Source organism: Bufo bufo, chromosome 5, assembly GCF_905171765.1.
Source record: "Bufo bufo chromosome 5, aBufBuf1.1, whole genome shotgun sequence".
Classification (NCBI taxonomy): domain Eukaryota; kingdom Metazoa; phylum Chordata; class Amphibia; order Anura; family Bufonidae; genus Bufo; species Bufo bufo.
In genome coordinates, this window is record NC_053393.1 from 510,764,336 (window position 1) to 510,785,687 (window position 21,352).

At 44.5% G+C, this 21,352-nt stretch overlaps 1 protein-coding gene across 2 annotated transcripts in view; it reads left to right on the plus strand.

Moving 5' to 3' along the window:
• Positions 1-21,352, plus strand: part of C5H10orf67 (chromosome 5 C10orf67 homolog) — a 202,828-nt gene that overhangs the window by 58,717 nt on the left and 122,759 nt on the right. For both annotated transcript variants that reach the window (XR_005779333.1, XM_040434424.1), the window contains exon 9: positions 6,489-6,554. Coding sequence is in view for 1 of the 2 variants with exons in the window: in XM_040434424.1 (XP_040290358.1) it covers positions 6,489-6,554 (66 nt within the window). In the remaining variant the exon portion in view is untranslated. The remainder of the gene's footprint in view (positions 1-6,488; positions 6,555-21,352) is intronic.

Genomic DNA, 21,352 nt, shown 5'->3' on the forward strand with positions numbered 1-21,352 from the left:
CGGTTTGTATTAGAGATTCCCCTAATTTAAAGAGACATGCTTCCTTTAATTTTGAATTATTATTATTACCAACAAAAATCATCACTGGTCTAAAATTATCAACTTTAATAATATTCCGTGTTATTTATGGAGAAAAGTACTTTTCTTATTCAGGGTTGCCCATTGATCTGTTACCCATAATTTGACCGGCCTGTGGCGTAATCTTTCTCACAATGGCAGTGAAGATGCTTTTGTTCCATTAGCAGCCTGCGTTGTCTATAGTAAGAAATAAGACACAGCTTGTGCCCAACATTCAGCATGTTCTGCAGAAGAATATGACACTGTTCAGAAGAGAAGGCTGGCTGACACCAAATCAAGGACGCCTTTAGATATGTAAAGAGACACTTTCTCGACGCTTGTCAAGCTCAGTGCCAAGTCATGGCAACTTTACGTATCCCGTTTTGTCGGCTTAGCGCTGGGTATTGTTGGGCTCAGTGTCTTAGAAATTCATGAAAAACGATACTTCAACATTACAATGGGGGCTTTCTATGAATCCAACTGGTGAGGGTCTAGTATGAGGCGTAAATGATTTTGTGGCATCATATTGAGCTCAATAATGAGGAGTCTGTTGGCATGTCGAGATGTCGCTGAATCTATTGTTGGAAGTGGTGCGGATGATGAACCATATCAGAGCCATTTAAGCCAGATTCTTGTAGTAGACATGACGTAGTAGATAGTTTATATTACTTTGTTCAGTCTGAGTTGTGTTTGGTGCAGCTTTTCCATGAGTCTCTCTTCCGCGTTATCAGGGCGGTTGGTGCAGCCTTCACTTCCTCTTGGCATATTTTGCCCAGACGGGCCAAATCCGAGGATAGGTGAGCACTGCGCCCTCCAGGAGGCAATGATGGTATTTAAAGGGCGACTATTTTTGTACATATTAGTAGCTTTGTAATATATAATATAGAGATTTATCAGGAGGGGAATTTTTAAAGTTACTTTGGCACGAATTTGCTTAATTTGTGCCAAATGTATCAAATGTTGCACAGTTGGAAGTATCTAGAACCATTCATTTTAATGGGTCCAAAAAAAACAAAGGTGTGCATTCCGTTTCCATATGTCCGTCCCGCAAGAAAATAGAACGTGTCCTATTATTGTCCGCATTACAGACAATTATAGGACTGTTCTATTAGAGGCCAGCTGTTCCGTTCCGCAAAATACGGAATGCACACGGACGTCACCCATATTTTTTGCGGACCGTGAAATACATACGGTCGTGTACATGATCCCTTAAAGGAAGGATCTCACTTCGGCAAGTGGCATTTATCATGTAGAGAAAGTTAATACCAGGCACTTACTAATGTATTGTGATTGGCCATATTGCCTCCTTTGCTGGCTGGATTCATTTTTCCATCACATTATACACTGCGTGTTTGCACACTATGAAAAAAGTGCCAGTCTCTCTGGTGGGCGGTACCGTGGGAGTGCACATAGACTTGTGCTTTTTCCTATAGTGTGCAAGCACGACCACCACTGATGGATTGCAAGGTGGTCGTAACCATGGAAACTCGCGGTGTATAATGTGTTGGAAAAATTAATCCAGCCAGCAAAGGAAGCAATATGGACAATCACAATACATTAGTAAGTGGCTTGTATTAACTTTCTCTACATAATAAATGCTATTTGCTGAAGGGACACAACCCCTTTAAGTATAAGACCAGGGGAGCACCCAGGAATTTTGTCTAGGAGGGGGGTTCGAAAGGCAAAAAATGTGTCACGTGTAGCGTGCTGTGACAATTCTTTTGCCCGCCCATTTTTCAAAGCCCCCTTCATATTTAAAAATGCAGAAGTGAAAAAAGCGTCATAGCGCGCCACGCAAAAGTTTTAGTCCCGCCTATTATTAAAAGCTCCTCCTACATATAATAGGCCACTCCCAACAAACACTGTACAGCTGACATTCTATAGTTGCGAAAAATAAAAGTTAGAGAGGGCTCACCTAATAGTCAAAGACGGTATGGGTGCTCCTACGAAAGGATTCACCCGATCCTCTAAAATTATTGGACAAGAAATATAGAGTAGTAGGGCACACCAACACTTGGACTTCACAAGGAGAGTTTGATATAACGATATATTTATTGTGACATATAATACTATCTATTCCGACATATTAAAATACATAGTTAAAAAAATGTTACTTAAAAATACATAAAACACTTCAATTTCAGTATAATTTAAACGAAACAATAAAGAAATAAATAATTCTCTGTATTGACCAGAGTTTCAGAGTCTATTATGTTGATATAGTCCCTCCAAAGGATTTCCCAACTAGTAAAGTTCAGATATTAGGAATTATTCAGTGATCAAATATACTTTTCCAAGTATTTTGTTCAAATGATCATTTATATCTTGTATAGCTGCTTCACATACTCGGTACAATGTGATGTTATTATAAAGTCGCTGTTGTTATAAAGTCGCTACCTATTTGCAAAGATAAACCGCAGTTGCTTTACTCACTGTTTTTGGCTGGAGTACTGCCGGTTTTGTTGCAACACTCGTGGCGTCCCACGTGTGATGGAGTTCTTTGTAGGCTGCGGTGTGATTGGAATTTCCACCGAGTCTGTGTAGATGTTTGATGTTGAATCCGGGATCCTCGGTGGCCGTATAAAGCTGTGCTGTCCTAGAGATCGCCTAGTAATGTCCTTTTGCTGCGCTATTAGTTTGTATCACGCAGACTATGTTCTTACCAGAAAGGAATCTCATAAATGGCCGACAGGTATCCAGCTTTCCTTTAAAAGACAAATTGTCACCGATCCCTCTTCTTTTCCTTTTCTTTTCTTTAAGCGCTTTAAATCTTCTAATCCTGTACTTTATTTCATGGGATTAATTACCATACGCGTTTCGGAGTGGGCTGCGACTCCTTCTTCACTGAATAATTCCTATTATCTGAACTTTACTAGTTGGGAAATCCTTTGGAGGGACTATATCAACATAATAGACTCTGAAACTCTGGTCAATACAGAGAATTATTTATTTCTTTATTGTTTCGTTTAAATTATACTGAAATTGAAGTGTTTTATGTATTTTTAAGTAACATTTTTTTAACTATGTATTTTAATATGTCGGAATAGATTCTATAGTTACGGCCTGTCTCTACACATCATACGGAGAGGGGAGGGCCTGTCCTGGCTGCACTGCCTGCTTCACATTATACAATAGACAGCAGGCTACAGCCAGGAAGCTCCTCCGCTCTCCTCCCTCCCCTGATCCTGCTCAAGGCCTGTGGTTCCCCCACCATCTGCCACCCGCCCGTGTCCTGCTGCCCCCTTTTGCCGTCCTCACCCAGCTCTGAATCCTCCTTCTGCAAATGGCAGGGGAGGAGCCGGAGCATCTCCTCTCCTACATAGCGCCACATACCTCTTACATCCAGTGATGTCACCTTTATTGTAGACGTTCTCTTTCTTTATCTTCTCCATTCACACCAGACCGCCATGATGATTTTTCAGCCATCTCTCGTCTCTGCAGAGATTGACAAACAGACATTAGTTTCCCACATTTCCATCATCTTCACATCTTCTGAACACCCTTTCCTGCCACCCCCAATACTATACTGCAGAAACAGTCCCCCTGGAAATACTACTACCACACAGATAGTGCCCCCAATACTGTGCCCGCTGTGCCCCCAATACTATACTGCAGAAACAGTACCCCTGGAAATACTACTACCACACAGATAGTGCCCCCTTCAGCAATTATTGGCACACGGTGCTCTAAAAAATAACTGCGCCCAGACTCTAATAGTATAAAGATAATGTCCCCCAAAAATAATTGTGCTAAGCTGATACTGTGCCAGGGTGCCCCCCAAAGTAACAGTGCTCCACAAAATCCCACCAATAGAAATAGTTCTCTGCCAGAGCACACTGAGTAGTAATAATGCCCCTATAGTGCCCATACTAGTGATCATGTTCCTCATAGCCCCCCAGAAGTAGTAAAACTCCCCATAATACCACCTAGTAGTAATAATTCTCCCTATAATACATGAAACACCCGCTTAGTGCCCGCAGTTGAGCTAATGTCTCCATAATGTATAACAGTATAAAATACCCCAATATAGTGCCCCAGTAAATACCCTCATAGTGCTCCTCTCCCCCTTCCCCATAGTGTTCCCCATAACATGCCAGTAAAAAAATGCCCCTTCTTAGTGCCCCCAGCAGATGCCCCTATAGTGCTTCTCTCCCCCATAATGTGCCAGTAAAAAATGCCCCTTCTCAGTGCCACCATATGCCCCAATAGTGCTCCACTCCCCTATAGTGCCCCCAAATAATTCCCCATAGTGCCGCTCTCCCCTATAGTGCCTCCTATAATGTGCCAGTAAAAAATGCCCCCTTAGTGCCACCAGATGCCATAGTGCCCCCCATAATGTGCTAATGAAAAAAGGCCCCTTTAGAGCCCCCACTTCCCCATAGTGCTCCCAAATAATGCCCCTATAGTGCCACCAGATGCCCCATAGTGCTGCTCTCCCCTACAGTGCCCCCCATAATGTGCCAATAAATAAAAGCCCCTTTAAAGCCCCCAGATGGCCCCATAGTGCTCCTCTCCCCCATGGTGCCCCCCCCCCCCCAAAATGGCCAAGAAATAAATGCCCCTAGAGTGCCACGCCCAGCTGAGGCGGTGCGATGATAATGACGTCATCGCCCCGCCGGAGTCGGTCTCTGATAGGCTGCAGGCATTAGTGCCTGCGGCCTATCAGAAGAACAGGGAAGGGAGACGCCTCTCCCTCCCCTGCCCCGCCGTAGCACAGTCATCTGTATCGCTGTCCTAAAGAAGGCGATACAAATGAATATGGAGATGAGCGCCTCCACAATGGAAGCGCTCATCTCCTACTTCCCCCCACCGCCGCCGGCAACTAGAACCAGGGCCGCGCCTGCTCAGGGAAAAAAACTGTCAGCACACGAGTGTCATCCAGATGCAGTCCGTCTTTTACTGATGGTTGCTAGGAAATGCTGCGTGTTTGCGTGTTACCTCTGTGGTATGGGGACAAGCGATCGATGCAGCGAATGCTTCTCCCCATAGGAAATCATTGATCCCTGCACAGCAGATCATTGTTTAGCGCAATCTGCTGCATAGGACGGATGATTTTTGGTGCTGGCAGAACGATACGATCTGACACAGACAAACACTAATCCTCAATAATCTACCAGATCATCGGTCCGTGTAAAGGACATCTATACTAGTGATTGGGATTGAGTTCCAATACCTGCGCCGTGCTGTTCTTAGTATAGTACAAAGAGGCCGCAACACTTGTCCGAACTCTGCCGCCCTTTCAAGCAGCTGATCGGCGGGAGTGCCAAGAGTCAGACCCCCACTGATCAGACATTGAAGACCTAGCCTGAAAATAGGTAATCGATATTTAATTCCTGGAAATCCCATTTAACTCTATGTCTATGGAAAACTGGTAATTGGTTCTGAAGCCCCCCAAATTTTGATCCAGAACAAGAGAAAGATGCCTAATGTGGATACAGCAAGTCCTTATGTATAACACAAGCTGTAGGTCTTTCTGTGTAGAGGACAGGAGCTTCTTCAGGATCCTGCACAGTGTACCAAAAAAGTAACACATAGCCGCCATCATCTGGTGCCCAAAGGAGCAGCTCATCCTGACTCTCGAGTGTAGTAAATGTTATACTCTGAGACAAAGTGCAGTGTAATGAAGAGGAAACAGCTGATCGGTGGGGTGCCGGGTGTCGGACCCCCGCCGATCAGATATTGATGACCTATCCGGACAGTAGTTCATCAGTATTAACTGCTGGACAACCCCTTTAAGGCTGGAGGCTTGCATGCAGTCAAAGCTGGTAGTGGATCCATAGGGAAGGAAATGCAAACACGTGTTAGGAAGTGCTGAGCGAATCGAAGTCCTTGAAGTGGACTTCGATACAAATTTCAGCATAAATTTGATTTGCCTCGAAGCCTAATTTCCTCGTGCATCGATTTAACCTGAAACAGTATAAAAAATAAAAATCATACTTACCTCATCCATTTGCTTGAAAATCTTGGCGAAATCCCGTGCGTGGTGACGTATAACCACCCCGGCCGGTGTGATGACGTCATCTCAGGCCGCCCGATATTTCGTGCCAGATCTTCTAGCAAGATGGAGGCAGCCGACCCGTCGTAAGCAATTGGATGAGGTAAGTATGATTTATCTATTTCTTTTACATTGCGGTATGTATATCAGATGCTGCAATCACGGCATCTGAGAGGTACAATGATGGGGGGGAGGGGGGGCAACGCAATCGCCACTTCCTGTCATTGCACGCACTACTTACAAAGCAATGCGCTTCATGACAAAGTCATTCGTCACAAAGCTAATTTTTTTTGTAAAATTCAGCGAATTACACCAGAAGCGGAATAAAAATGACATGTAAATGCAGCCTACGGGTGATATCTTCCACTGTGCGTGATCTGTGTGCAGTTGTTACGTTGTTGTCACATTGTAGTAATAATCGTTTTCTTAATAACAGCTCCATCAGCAAAAGGAAGATATGGAAAATCTCCTGAAAACAAAGCTAGTAGAAAAAGATAAAGAGGTAAGCCCTCGAGCAGCGTGTCACAGACGCAGCGCTCCTCCGGTGAATATTCAGGTAACGACTGCTCACAAGACGAGATGTGCGGAGCACTGAGGAACACTGCCGTAACTGCCACCTGATCTTGTATTCATGGAAATAAATAATCCTTCCATACTTTGCTGAAAAATTCATGTAGTGAACTGGTAATATTCTGCCAGGGTCAGTTTACCCAGGTCTAGAAAAGCTGTGGACATGCCTTCCCCGATTAGACTGGATTTTCGGGCCAATTATCTGGAACAAGCGTTCATAGGAACACTCGTTCCCAATAAGGCCCCTTTCACACCAGCGAGTTTTCCGCTCGGGTGCAATGCGTGACGTGAACGCACAGCACCCGCACTGAATCCTGACCCATTCATTTCAATGGGCTTGTGTACATGATGGGCTTTTTCCACGCATTAGTTCTGCGTTGCGTGAAAAACACAGCAAGTTCTATATTCTGCGTTTTTCACGCAGCCCCGGCCCCATAGAAGTGAATGGGGCTTCAGTGAAAAACGCATCGCATCCGCAACCAAGTGCGGATGTGATGCGTTTTTCACTGATGGTTGCTAGGAGATGTTGTTCGTAAACCTTCAGTTTTTTATCACGCGCGTGAAAAACGCATGAAAACGCATTGCACCCGCACGGAAAAAACTGAAGAACTGAACGCAATCGCAAACCAAACTGACTGAACTTGCTTGCAAAATGGTGCGAGTTTCACTGAACGCATCCTGAACGCATCCGGACCTAATACGTCACACTCGTGTGAAAGAGGCCTTAGGCTGGTTTCACACGGGCGTTGCGGGAACATGCGCGATTTTTCAGCGCGAGTGCAAAACATTGTAAGGCCTCTTTCACACGGGCGTTGCGGAAAAATGTGCGGATGCGTTGCGGGAACACCCGCGATTTTTCCGCGCGAGTGCAAAACATTGTAATGCGTTTTGCACTCGCGTGAGAAAAATCGCGCGTGTTTGGTACCCAAACCCGAACTTCTTCACAGAAGTTCGGGCTTGGGATCGGTGTTCTGTAAATAGTATTATTTTTCCCTTATAACATGGTTATAAGGGAAAATAATAGCATTCTGAATACAGAATGCTAAGTAAAACAGGGCTGGAGGGGGTTAAAAAAAATAAAAAATCATTTAACTCACCTTAATCCACTTGCTCGCGATGCGGGAATCTCCGTCTGACTCTTTTACTGTATAGGACCTGTGGAGAGCATTAACTATAGTTTAAAGACCTGGGATGACGTCACTCTGGTCATCACATGGTACGTCACATGATCTTTTACCATGGTGATGGATCATGTGATGAGCATAGTGATGTCATCAAAGGTCCTATTGCTCACAATTAAAGACAGAAGAGATGCCGGCTGCGCGAACAAGTGGATTAAGGTGAGTTACATTTTTTTATATTTTTTTTTAACCCCTCCAGCGCTGTTTTACTTTGCATTCTGTATTCAGAATGCTATTATTTCCCCTTATAACCATGTTATAAGGGAAAATAATAATGATCGGGTCTCCATCCCGATCGTCACCTAGCAACCGTGCGTGAAAATCGCAGCGCATCCGCACTTGCTTGCGGATGCTTGCGATTTTCACGCAACCCCATTCACTTCTATGGGGCCTGCGTTGCGTGAAAAACGCACAATATAGAACATGCTGCAATTTTCATGCAACGCACAAGTGATGCGTGAAAATCACCGCTCGTGTGCACAGCCCCATAGAAATGAATGGGTCATGATTCAGTGCGGGTGCAATGCGTTCAACTCACGCATCGCATCCGCGCGGAATACTCGCCCGTGTGAAAGGGGCCTAACTGTCCCGTCCAGTCGTGCTGTTGATCAGCCAATGCTCATATGTCAGCTGATCAGGATAACTGATGCATAATTATCGGCAGCACGTTTTCCTATGTAATCCATTGTCCTGCCAATAATCATTAGAACTGAATAGGGGAGGAACGACTGCAGTAACGATCCTTCCTGCCCATTCAGTTTGCATCAACCTGTGTAATAGGCCGATACAAATGAGCAGCAATCAGCATGTGTCAATCAGGGTTCATCCTGCCCAAACATCGGGCAGTCTAATGGGCCAATACTCGCGTGGAGGATTCAACTGTGTCGCTAGAACGTTCTGCATTGCTGATTGATGGAGGGACACTGACCGACGAGGCTTTCCTTCTCCATTGCCACCCACATGTCCTGTTCAGGGGGCCAGAACCATTGTCTCCTGACATTGGCAATGCTGTAAGGTTTATTTTTGTAGATCCCACTGAAAACACAGGGTTATTGCTTGTGGTTCAAGGAAGTACAATTGCATCTCAAAATTGGAAAGTATTACTTAAAGGGGTTATCCAATTCCTATAATGCCACCCAAAAAATGCCTGGGGCCCTCATACAGGTTATACTTACCCCGCTCCCCTGCACCCGCATCACTTCGGATGCCCTAACGGGCGCCGCTGCATCTCCCCTTTATGTAGATCAAAACATCCGGCAGGGAGGGGGAGCCAATTACAGGCGGCAATGGGAACGAGCCTACGGAGGCTTGTTCCTGTCGCGGCCTGCTATTGGCTACCCCCTCCCTCGCTTGATGTTTTAATCCACGCGATGGGAAGGTGCAGCGGCGCCCATGCAGGCATTAGAAGCAACGCGGATGCCGGGGAGCGGGGTAAGTATAACCTGTATGAGGGGCCCGGGCATTTTGGGGCACATTATAAGGGGTTGGATAACCCCTTTAACTATATGAACTGTTAAGTTATGAAACATGCTCCCACAGGATTTGGTTACAGCTGAAAGTGTATATAGGTGTAAAATGGCGCTGCACTTTGAAAAACATTTCATGTGTCACAGCGACATGTCAAAGGTTTTGACCATGGGGTTCTGAGCACTGAGACCGCCACTGATCGCTAGAACGAGGAGAGAAAACACTCACGTAGCGCTCTCCCTACTGCAGGAGATGGAATCGAGACGGGCCCAAAGCCTTACTATTGAGTCCATCTCGCTTCCGTTTCCTGCAGAGAGGAGGAAGCCCTATGCGAGTGATTCTCTCTCCTCGTTCTAGCGATCGGTGAAGGTCTCAGCACTCAGACCCCCAACAATCAAAAACTCTAATATGTTACCATGACATACCAAACGTTTTTTTCATATTGCAGTGACACTGGCCATTCACATTAGATTATTGGTGGCCAAATCCGATTTCAGTAGGACTGAATGACCATGTAATGTGTCAGAGTGTCCTAATTTTCAGCATGCCCAATCTTTTTGTTCCCAGTGGAGATAAGCTGATGTCGGAGGTATCGGGCATCGGCTTATTCTACTTGTTCCGTTTAGAACACATGCACACTCAGCCAAGCCGAGGGGTCAGGAGCTGTGACTGTCAGCCAGACAAGCATTCGTCAGACATCTATCTAAGGCTATATGGACATGACCGTATCCGTTTTGCGGTCCTTGAACCGCAGTTTTGCTTAATATGGAAACGTTCCGTTCACAAGTCACATTTTCCTCTGTCTCCATTATAGAAATGGCTATTCTTGTCCACACAACAGACAAGAATAGGACTTTTTCTAAAATTTGCGGGATGGACATACGGATGCAGACTAGGGATCAGCGAATTGACTTTGGATGCTTCATCCGAAATCGATTCGCATAAAACTTCGTTAGACTACTGTGTGAGCGCTCCATACAGTATCAGAATGTGTTGGCTCCGATGAGCCGAAGTTATTACTTTGTGAAGTGTCGCGATCCTTTGTGTAATAACTTCGGAAATTAATTTCTACAGTAAAAATCCTTTCTATCGAACTTGGGTTCGGTTCCAAGTGTTATCTCGGAACCCAACCCGAGTTCAATCTATGTCCTGTCTGTTTTTTTCTTTTTTTTTTTTTTTGGGGGGGACCAATAGAAATGAAAGGGTCCGTAAGCAATTCGCAAATAAAAAATGCGTGTTGAACGTGGACTCAGAATACGGTCGTGTGCATGAGGCCTAAAATGTATGGCCATCTTATGACATCTTCTTTAAAGAGGTTGTCTGGGATTTTAATATTGATAATCTGTGCTCAGGATAGGTCATCAATATCAGATCGGCGGGGGTCCGACACCCAGCACACCCACCGATCAGCTCTTCCTGCTCGCTGCTGCTGTCTATGGCAAAGCCGCAGCAGCAAGCAGTAAGAGGGACTGGAGATGGCACTGCGCACGCTGTCTCCTCATGCAGCTGATTGGCGGGGGTGCCGAGGGTCTGATGCCTGCCGATCTGATATTGATGACCTATCCTGGGGATAGGTCATCAATATAGGAGAGCCCGGAGAACCCCTTTAAGAAACAGCGTTTAGGAAGGAATTTTGCCGCCCTGTGCCAATTAGTTGATGGCATTGAATGAACTTTTTCACACCTCTACATAATTAGAACCCAGTAAAACATGATGAGATGCCAATAGGTACATGGTGCACACTGCAAATCGGAAAAGTGCAACCTCTGGGGCTTTGCGAGTCAAATGTCTTTGCTTCTGCGTATCTAAGAATGTATTGGCCTAATAGTGGACAATTTGTACTTATTGCAGAGCTGTTTACTCACCGTATCAATCACACTTATTTCCAGAAATCATGACACTTGGTGGGAACCAGGCACATGCTGCGATAAGACAAACGCGTAACTGTTTCCCTAACAAATAATAGAGTTCTAACCGGGTAAATATGTCACCAGTAAATTGGGATTCTGAACGGCCCTCCATATCCCGTCTAATGAGGCAATCAGTGAATAAGGGGGTTACATTTATTCCTCAAGGCTTGAGGTTGCACATCGACATTGTGTAACCACTGCTCGTCTACAAGCTTTCACACCTCGGGGACAGTCAGACAAGCCTGTCCAAAATGCGTAAGCCTCTGCCCGGAGTGTTCCTACACCTGCTGATTTCAATGTGATTGGATTTTAATTGGGACGAGTGGTGGAGATAAACCTTTTTTTTTTTCTATTGGATTACTTCGAATTAATGCTGTTTATTATGTTTGAGAATTGAAGCAGAGTTCAATGTGGGAAATATGGATTTTTTTAAAATTTAAATGTTTCTCCAGAAAAATGCCAAAAAAAAAGGAATTTAACCCTAGGACTTTAATTCTGCCTCTGATCCTTGCTTGTTAACGCTGATGGTCCTGGATAGACCCACATTACTAGAACCGTTACGTGACCTGACATTACGGCAGTGTCAGAAATTTGCACTTGCATGTAATTAGATGGCGGATATCCCATTCACATGGACAGGCTGCAGACTGTTCTTGGGTTTAGCTCCAAAATTAGTGCATGTTTTAAATTTTCCCTACAGATTTTTTTTATGTCTACTGCCCTCCCTTTCCAGATCTAGAAATCTCCCTGATCATGGTCCCATCAGTATTACCCAGACCACCAGCTGGGGTTACATTGGATAGATCTAGAAAAGCTGGTAGGCCCAGTACTGAAATGAACCCCACCCAGATACCAATCCTCAAATTTTCCTTGGGCCCTCCAAACTTCCAGGCAGCTGTATGACTTACCTTTACGGTGTCTACACCTGTGAGTTTTACTTTCATTGGCAGCCTCCATGTTCTAAGTAATGGGTTTTTATAAGAACCTCAGAACTTGTGTAGTAATGAAGTATTACAGCCAGGAGCGTTTAGCACTGTTTAACCATTCAATCAGGGATTGTCCAGAATTCGAAAAACATGGCTGCCTTCTTGAAGAAACAGTGCCTCACCTGTCTATAGGCTGTGTCTGGTATTGCAGCTCAGCTTCATTGAAGTGCATGGGTCTGGTCTGCAATACCACAAACAACCTGTGCATAAGTGTGGTGCAGTTTTTGGAAAAAGGCAATCATGTTGTTGCATGCTAATCCTGGAAATCCACTTAAAGGGCTTGTCTGGGATTTTACTATTGACAACCAGCACCTCCACCGATCAGCTGTATGAGAAGACGGTGCACGCAGGGCACACGTGCCATCTCCCTTCTCTCTTCCTGTCCGCTGCTGCACTCTATGGCGAAGACCGCAGCAGCAGACAGGAAGAGAGAAGGGAGACTGCGAGTGCGCCCCGCCCACCGTTTCCTCATACAGCTGATTGGCGGGGGTCACGGGTGTCGGACCCCCGCAGATCTAATTTTGATGAGCTATCCTGAGGATAGGTCATCAATGGCAAAAGCCTGGACAACCCCTTTAAGGGGCTTTTCTAGGAATTGAAGTGTTGATGATCTATTCTCAGGATAGGGGTCTGGTGGGGTCTGACTACTGACACCCTGATCAGCTGTTAGGATGGGCCGCGGAGCTGGACTGAGCACTGCAGCCTCTTCCTCAGCCTGTGACGTCACATCCATTGGTCACATGACCTAGTGCCATTCAAGTGAATGGGATGACCAGGAATGCCAAGCACAGCCGCTATACAGTGTACGTCGCTGTGCTCGGCATACTGTGTAGAGGCCATGGTGCTCATCTGAGATCTGCAGCCTCTTCAGACCTACTATAGCTAGACATTGATGACCCGAGGTCCCGTAAAGACCTATTAAATGCCTAAATGACTACACCATCTGATAACACAACTAGGGGTTAATAAAACAGAACCGTGTCAGTGACTGGAGTGAAGAGGAAGAGACCAGCTCACTGTGGATTGACAGCTATTATCCTCTATATAAGCTCCGCAGGGAAGAAATGTGAAGATGGGGGCGGATAGGGGACATTATCCCTGCAGTGTCTTCTGTAAAGTCCCAGCAGAACTGGTGTCATTTTCATCCTTGCTAAAGTGAATGAAGTCATACTGCCGTTTCACAATGCACGCGGGAGAGCTGTCTAGTTTGAGTTTTCGGTGAAAGCCGCGCTCCAGCCCCCCTGCCAGGTAGCTCTGTAAGTGGGTGAAGTAGAAGTGTGGTCATTATGGCCGACACAGTCCCATCTCACTCTACAGACGAATACTGATTGATGTAGTGCGTGTACATGCTATACAGGGTGAGGTCTTCACGTGCATTTATCTGACCGATATCTGTCCTACCAGACCAATAGTATAACCAAAGGTCTGTGTGTGGAAACGGCCATCTGACCAATGATTGGTCCGAAAATCCGTCAGATAATCTGTTGGTGTAAACGGGCACTAGGTGCTGGGTGCAGTTATTTTCACACTCAGCAGATTTATTGCAGACATCTCTTTGAATCCATTGCTTCCGCCGCAAACGCATGGATTTCTTCAAGCCATTTAGACAAAACTTTGTGCCGCAGCATACTGGTACTTTCCTGGAGTCGTCAGCAGAATACAGACGTTTTATACCATAGTGTAAGCTTCTTCTGCCACCGCTGCCCCCCTCTTAGCCAAAATACTGCTGTTTGTAAAGAGAGTAGGCTAATAGAATTACATTAGTTAATAGCTGATAAAAAAGAAAGTAATGGTAAAGGGTTAAAGGAGTTTTTAGGTTTCATTTAAATAAAGATTGAAGGGGTTGTCTGACTTGTTTAAAAACGCCCCCCGAAGCCCACAATTATCATATCATATCAGAATGCATGGTCACCCATCTCATCCCCGGTGTTCCCAGTGCTGCCGCTCTCATCCTCCTCGCCAGGCTTTGTCTGTTTGTCTGCAGGGATGACATGCCCATATACTCCATGTGACCACTGCAGCCAATCAGTGGTCTCAGTGGTCTCATGCCGTATATCACTGAGGCCAGTCCTTGGCTGCAGCTGTATCCGGTGTATATCGGCACATGAAGATGATGTAGCCAGACATCTGCAGTGGCGAGGAGGATCTGAGCTGTGGCACTTGAAGCAGGAAGGAAGGAATGAAATGGATGAGTATATCTTCTTTTATTGTAGCCGGCTTAGAGGGCATTTTTGACTTTCTTTGGGGGCATTTGTGAAGTCGGACAACCCCTTTAACAGCCTTGTAATAAAAAGTTCTACAACTTTTCATTTTGTTATTCTACATACTGGAGGTATATATCTGGAGTAAACCTCTGATGTTTCTATAGGCACTCATTTCCCCAATGTATGCCTAAGGAGTGTTCTTGGCATGTGTATGTATACCATTGCTTATACCATGAGGATATACCTTGCAGCCTGACTTCGGAGGTACGTGTTGAGAGATCCTTCCAGCATACACTGCCAGTGTAGACCCAAAATGATATAATTTGTGTTTAAATTCCTCACCATTTTGAAGATCATTGTTTGTAGTCATTCTATGTGAACCTTTTGGTTTGCCTTCTGGTAACCTGTACATACTGTATCCGATCCTGCTTTCAGATGAGACGTAGATACGGTTGTGTTCAGCGTAGACAGTGCATCCATGGCTGAACACATGGCAGCCACAGCACGCATCTCTCCCATAGTTTTCTGGAGTCCCGGCTCATTGGCCTACAGAGGACTGACTTTACACGTCGTACAATTTTCATCCATTGACAACAAAGATATTGTTAGGAACTCAAACACACACCTCATTAAGAAGTTACATACCTATAAAAATATTCATCTCTGACCACCAGTCATCTCAAGAGAATCGATAATGTCCCTAATTGTGTGACTGATGGTCCAGTGTGGTACCAGGTAAATGTCTTTGCAGTATGGGAGGACACAGGAGTACCTGGAGGAAACCCTAACACATTCCATGCAGATGTTGTCCTGGGTTGGATTCGAACCAAGGACCTCAGCACCAGTGCTAGCCACCATGCTGCCCACCACTAAACCAGTTGACAATGACTGGTTTGACCGGCAATCTAATGCATGGGGAGCTCCTGACTCTCCCTGACAGATGATGTCGGGCAAGAAATGGATCGAACTTGGTTAATTGTTTTGCCGGTTCCTTTTGTTCTCCCAGTCAATAATCTGCCACCAGAAGTGTCCGGCAGTGGTTTTCTCCAGTGTCCCCACTGGCAACACATACACGCTCGGCCAAATTGAACATCTACGTATATGGGGGAATCGGCTATTACGTGTGCTTGACCACCTTCACTTAGTGGCAAGCATCTCCTGTGTGTCTGCGCCTGCCTGGGAGAGAACAGTATGCCCCGGACATATTGGCATCTCCAGGGAGAGTGGCGCTCCATACAGATCCCATTGATTTTGTTTTGTGTACGGGGCATGAAGCCCCGTATACAAAGCTAATTAAATTGTTTGGGGAACCTGTGCCAGCTCAGATCCCTTTTAGCAAATAGGACAGTCACTTGAATGAAAATGTATACCCAAACAGTCCAACCAATGACTTCCCTTGTTTCTCCAGGTTAGTTCCTAATTCTCCCAACACCCACGGAAGCTACTCTGACTGCGAAAAGATAGCTTAATACAACTTTACAGGGGATATCGAGGTATATAGATTATAGTGCATCCAGCAACTGTGATACATTGTTTCCATTGCTACAGTAAATGTATGTGTATGTATGTCCTTCTGTTAAGTAAAGGAAATCATACAAGGAAAAAAGCCAGCAGCTGCCTCTTGGCCCTTTCACAGTCTGAAGGATTTGCTGGAGTACACTCTTAACCCCATCATCTTTTGGGCTTATTGGCAGTGGACCAACATGGCATTCTGGCGACTTACTTCGCGGGGCATGTTAAATGTAAGGGTTTGAGATTTGCAGCTGTCAGAAGTTTACCCATCTTCATAATGAGATTGTATCTGAAGTCCCTAATTACTTTATGACTGGATGTAAATGTTAACTTTAGATCTCTGGGGGGGGGGGTCAACCATATCACATAGAAGGCTAAGGGTACTGATAAAGAAGATGAGAATATTGCAGTATCAGGCAGCTACTGCTGAGCTTTGCCCGGATTTTTGGGGCTCTCTCAAGTTGCTGAAATTCTGCATGACCCTTATATTCAAATTTAGGCCTTAGGCACATGGCTGAGCGATACACAGGAGGCTGTACGGAGGCACGTGGAGTCACTCTGGCCCAGCATTACAGAGCCATAGTCATTATGTGTGCCACAGCAGGGTACCAGGTCCAGCCTCTGAAGGAGGAATCTATGATTTCTCTAGTATGAATTTGAAGGTAAAGTAGAGCCCCATAGATGTCTCTGGGTAACATCATGGCTCTAGACAGTTTGGAGGCTGTATGAAGCTGTAATACACCCATGAGGGTGTATCATTATGATATGGCATCACTTCATAATTGGTGGGGGTGACATCAATTTATAAGATGGTAATTACCCTTTAAGCCAATGTTCATGGAAAACACCAGACCTTTTTTTCAAAAATGGCGGCCACACTTTTCTTTCCAAAAAATAGCTTAAAATTTACAGCTCTACATCATTTACTAGCATCATAGAATGAAACATGAACCATTATAATTTATGGAATGGCGCACACAGGGCCAGGACATGGTATTGTGGCATTCTTGGCAGATTAGGTAAATCGCCTGCCCCATCATCCTCCCATAGAATTTAAAACGACCATTTGCCCCCTTCCTGACCAGGCCTAATTTTGCAAATCTGAGATATGTCACTTTATGCGGTAATAGCTTTGGAACGCTTTTACTTATCCAAGCCATTCTGAGCTTGTTTTCTCGTGACACATTGTACTTCATGATAGTTAGTCATAAATTTGAATCAATATATTTTCACCTTTATTTATGAAAAAATCCCAAATTTACCAAAAATTTAGAAAAATTCGCAATTTTCAAAATTCCAGTTTCGCTGCTTTTAAAACAGAAATTGATACCTCATAAAATATTTATTACTTAACATTCCCCATATGTCTACTTTATGTTGGCATCATTTTGTAAATGTCATTTTTTTTTTTTTAGGACATTAGAATGCTTAGAATTTTAGAAGCAATTCTTAAAACGTTTAAGAAAATTGCCAAAGGTCTGAAGTCACTTTGTGGGGCTTACATAGTGGATACCCCCCATAAATGACCCCATTGTAGAAACTACACCCCTCAAGTTACTAACAAACTTTGTTAACCCTTTAGGTGTTCCACAAGAATTAAAGGAAAATGAAGACCACATTTTTTTATTTCACTTTTTTGGAAGATTTTCCATTTTAATCCATTTTTTTTCTTTAACACATCGAGGGTTAACAGCTAAACAAAACTCAATATTTATTACCCTGATTCTGCAGTTTACAGAAACACCCCACATGTGGTCGTAAACTGATGTAAGGGCACACGGCAGGGCGCAGAAGAAAAGGAGCGGCATATGGTTTTTGGAAGGCAGATTTTGCTGAACTGGTTTTTAGATGCCTTGTCCCATTTGAAGCCCCCCTGATGCACCCTTACAGTAGAAACTCCCAAAAAGTGACCCCATTTTGGAAACTAGGGGATAAGGTGCCAGTTTTATTGGTACTATTTTGGGGTACATATCATTTTTAATTGCTCTATATTCCGTTTTTTGTGAGGCAAGGTAACCCAAAAATTGTAGTTTTGGCACTGTTTTTATTTTTTACAACATTCATCTGACATGGTAGATCATGTGCTATTTTTATAGAGCAGGTTGTTATGGACGCAATGATATCAAATATGTCTAGTTTGTTTGTTTGTTTCAGTTTTAGATAATATAGCATTTTTGAAAAAAAATTATGTTTGTTATGTTATTGTCACGGCCACGGTTTTGGCCGTGACTCCTTGGGAGCCGCATACTGTTGCCCGCGGTTTTGGGTTGTAGTGTCAACCGCAGCTTGAGGCATAATGTAGTTGGCCTCAGGTGCGGTTGCCGCGGACAACAGCTATGTGTGCGGTTTCCTAGGAGTTGTGTGCGAGTATGTATGCACTTTGGTATGTCTGTGTACACTCTGTGTTTTGTCTGGTGTGCAGATACATCTTCCCCTCATTGTGGTTGCCCGTGGCAACGTTTGGTCGTTGTTGTACATGTGGTGGCAGTGTCTCAGCCTTCGGGCTGACTCCCTGGACATGAGTGCCACCCAGGTCGTTGCCTGCGGCAACAGCCACAGTGTATGTGTTGTTTGGACACTTTTCCTTTTTATGTGTGTTTCCCTTCTTTGGTGCTGGAAGGGTTAACTCCCTTCCCAGTGTGTGTGTGTGTCTCACTGGGTGTGTCCGACTGTGGGGTGTGGCTTCTTGGCCTATAAAGCCTCACTGCTTTTGCAGGTCTGCAGGTTGCTTCAACCATGCTTAGCTGAAAGCAGCCTCCTGTCTTTACGACCTGCCAGTAAGAGCCACCCCTGTGGTCATAACCATAATGTCTCATTATGGTTATTTCTAGTTATGTGTGATGTCCGTTTGATGTTTTACATGTGATTTTGTGCAGCTATGGATCTGGGTCCCTGTGTGGGGATGCGTTTGTGATCTGCACCCTGCTTACACAGGGATCCAGTCAGCAAGGCTGTGGCAGGTAGGTGGAACTCTTTGTTCACCTGCCATATCCATAGAGCTGTTTATGTCTCCCCTTTTCCAGCAGCTTGGCCGTTGAGACTCCTGCTCCTCCGTGTCTAGGAGGAGTGGGTTGTCTTACTCAGCTCCTAGTTTAGGGCCATCTTGAGGGCTAGCAGGGACTTCTAGGTTCCGGAGCATGAGCCCTCCTACCATCAAGGTTGGCTCATGTAGCTAGGAGTCAGGGTCAGGTTAGGGATGCTTTTAGGAGGTGACCTGCTCCCTAATCCTGTCTTCATGGCCAAGCAGCCATAACATCACCGGGCTCCACACGGCTGAGGATTTCCCCCATCCTCAGCCGTGACAGTTATGTAATTATTTCTCCATTTTCTGAACGCCATATTTTTTTTATTTTTCTGCCAATTGTCTTGTGCAGGGGCTCGTTTTTTGCAGGAAGAGTTGACATTTTTATTGGTACCATTTTTGGGTACATGTGGTTTTTTGATCATTCATTATAGCATTTTATGGGGGAAGGTGACCAAAAAATTGGTTGTTTTAGCACAGCTTTTACAGCGTTCACCTGAGGGGTTAGGTCTTGTGACATTTTTATAGAGCAGATCGTTACGGACGTGGCGATACCTAATATGTATACTTTTTATTCTTTATTTAAGTTTTACACAATAATAGCATTTTTTAAACCAAAAAAATGATGTTTTAGTGTCTCCATAGTCTGAGAACCATAGCTTTTTTATTTTTTGACCTATTGTCTAAGTTAGGGTCTCATTTTTTGCAGAATGAGGTGACAGTTTGGTTCTATTTTGGGGACATACGCCTTTTTGATTGCTTGGTGTTGCACTTTATGTGTTCCGTTAGGTGACCAAAAATTGCTTTTTTTGGCATATTTTTTTAAAAAAAAATTTACGGTGTTCACCCGAGGGGTTAGGTCATGTTATATTTTTATAGAGCTGGTTGTTACGGACGCACTTTTTGTGATGTAAGGTGACAAAAATGGCTTTTTTTTTTACACTGTTTTTATTTTTTATTTTTTTATGGTGTTTATCGGACTGGGTAGATCATGTGATATGTTTATAGAGCCGACTGTCATGGAAACGGCAATACCAAATATGTCGATTTTATTTATTTTTTCTATTTAAAAATTTATTTTTTTCCTTACTTGGGGATTTTTTTTTTTTTACATGTGAAACCTTTTTTTTCTTTTTTTATTTTAACACTTAATTTTTTATTTTTTTTATTTTATGTCATACAAGACCTTTGGGGGACATTTAACTTCACTTTTTTTCCACTATTGATTTCTCAATAGAGAGAGGCTGTACAGCACTATACAACGCTGTACAGCAGCAGTGCAGGGCTGATCGAGGTCTGTAGAAGACCCGACAGCTCCTGCACTCTCCTGGCCCCGGTGGTCACATGACCGCCGGGGCGGGACAGGAAGCGCATACAGCATACAGCGCATACAGCATACAGTGATCTAGAAGTCAGGGACACCTGGGAACTGTACCTGCCTTCTCTCTGGGTTGCTCTGCTGTCACTGACAGCGGGCAACCCACTCTGCAGCTGCACGATTAGCGTGCAGCTGCCATCTCTGAATAGACGTTCAGAAACGTCCATTCAGAGATAGAGATCCACCTCCCAGACGTTTATACTCAATGGGCAGACGGGAGGTGGTTAAAAGACACAGGCAGAGTAAATAATTATTTAATGTGTTGACTCTTCTGATTGTAGACATTTTCTTTTCTTCTCCATTCAACCCAGACCATGATGATGACTTCCCCTGAAGACTGTAGAGTTGGGCCAGGGGTGTACCCGTAGGGAGTGTAGAGGTAGCAGTTGCACCTGGTCCCTGGAGCCTAAAGGTATCCAAAGACCCTTCTGCCACATAAGAATACACCAGTAGTATAAGTGGTAGGTGGGGGCCAAGTGACAGATTTTGCATTGGGCCCCAGGAGCGGTCCGCAAAAACGGAACAGCTGGCCCCTAATGGAACAGTCCTATCCTCGTCCGTAATGCAGACAATAATAGGACATGTTCTATTTGTTTGCAGAACGGACATACAGAAACTAAATGCACACGGAGAAACTTTCATATATTTTTTTTTTTGCGGACCCATTGAAATGAATTGTTCCGCATACGGTCCGCAAAATAAACGGAACAGGCACGGAAAGAAAATACGTTTGTTTGCATGAGCCCTTCGTCTGTTACTTTATTTCATCGGTTCGTCAGCATATCCACACCCTTTATAACAACATAAACCCCACATCCTGCTGCCCCAACACTGTGCCTGCTGCTGCCCCTGATGTCCCCAGTACAGTAGGTACTGCCATGTACCCCCAAATACTATACAACCAAAGTAAATTGTCTGGGGATGTGGATAGAGATGAAAGCAGGGAGTAACTAGAAGGCTGGACCCCAAAGCAAACTTCACTGCCCTACTCAACGTATTGTACTCTCTGGGTGCTGAGCTTACCTTGCTAAATTACATTACCAGCGGGTGCGTCCATCACTCTGATTGGG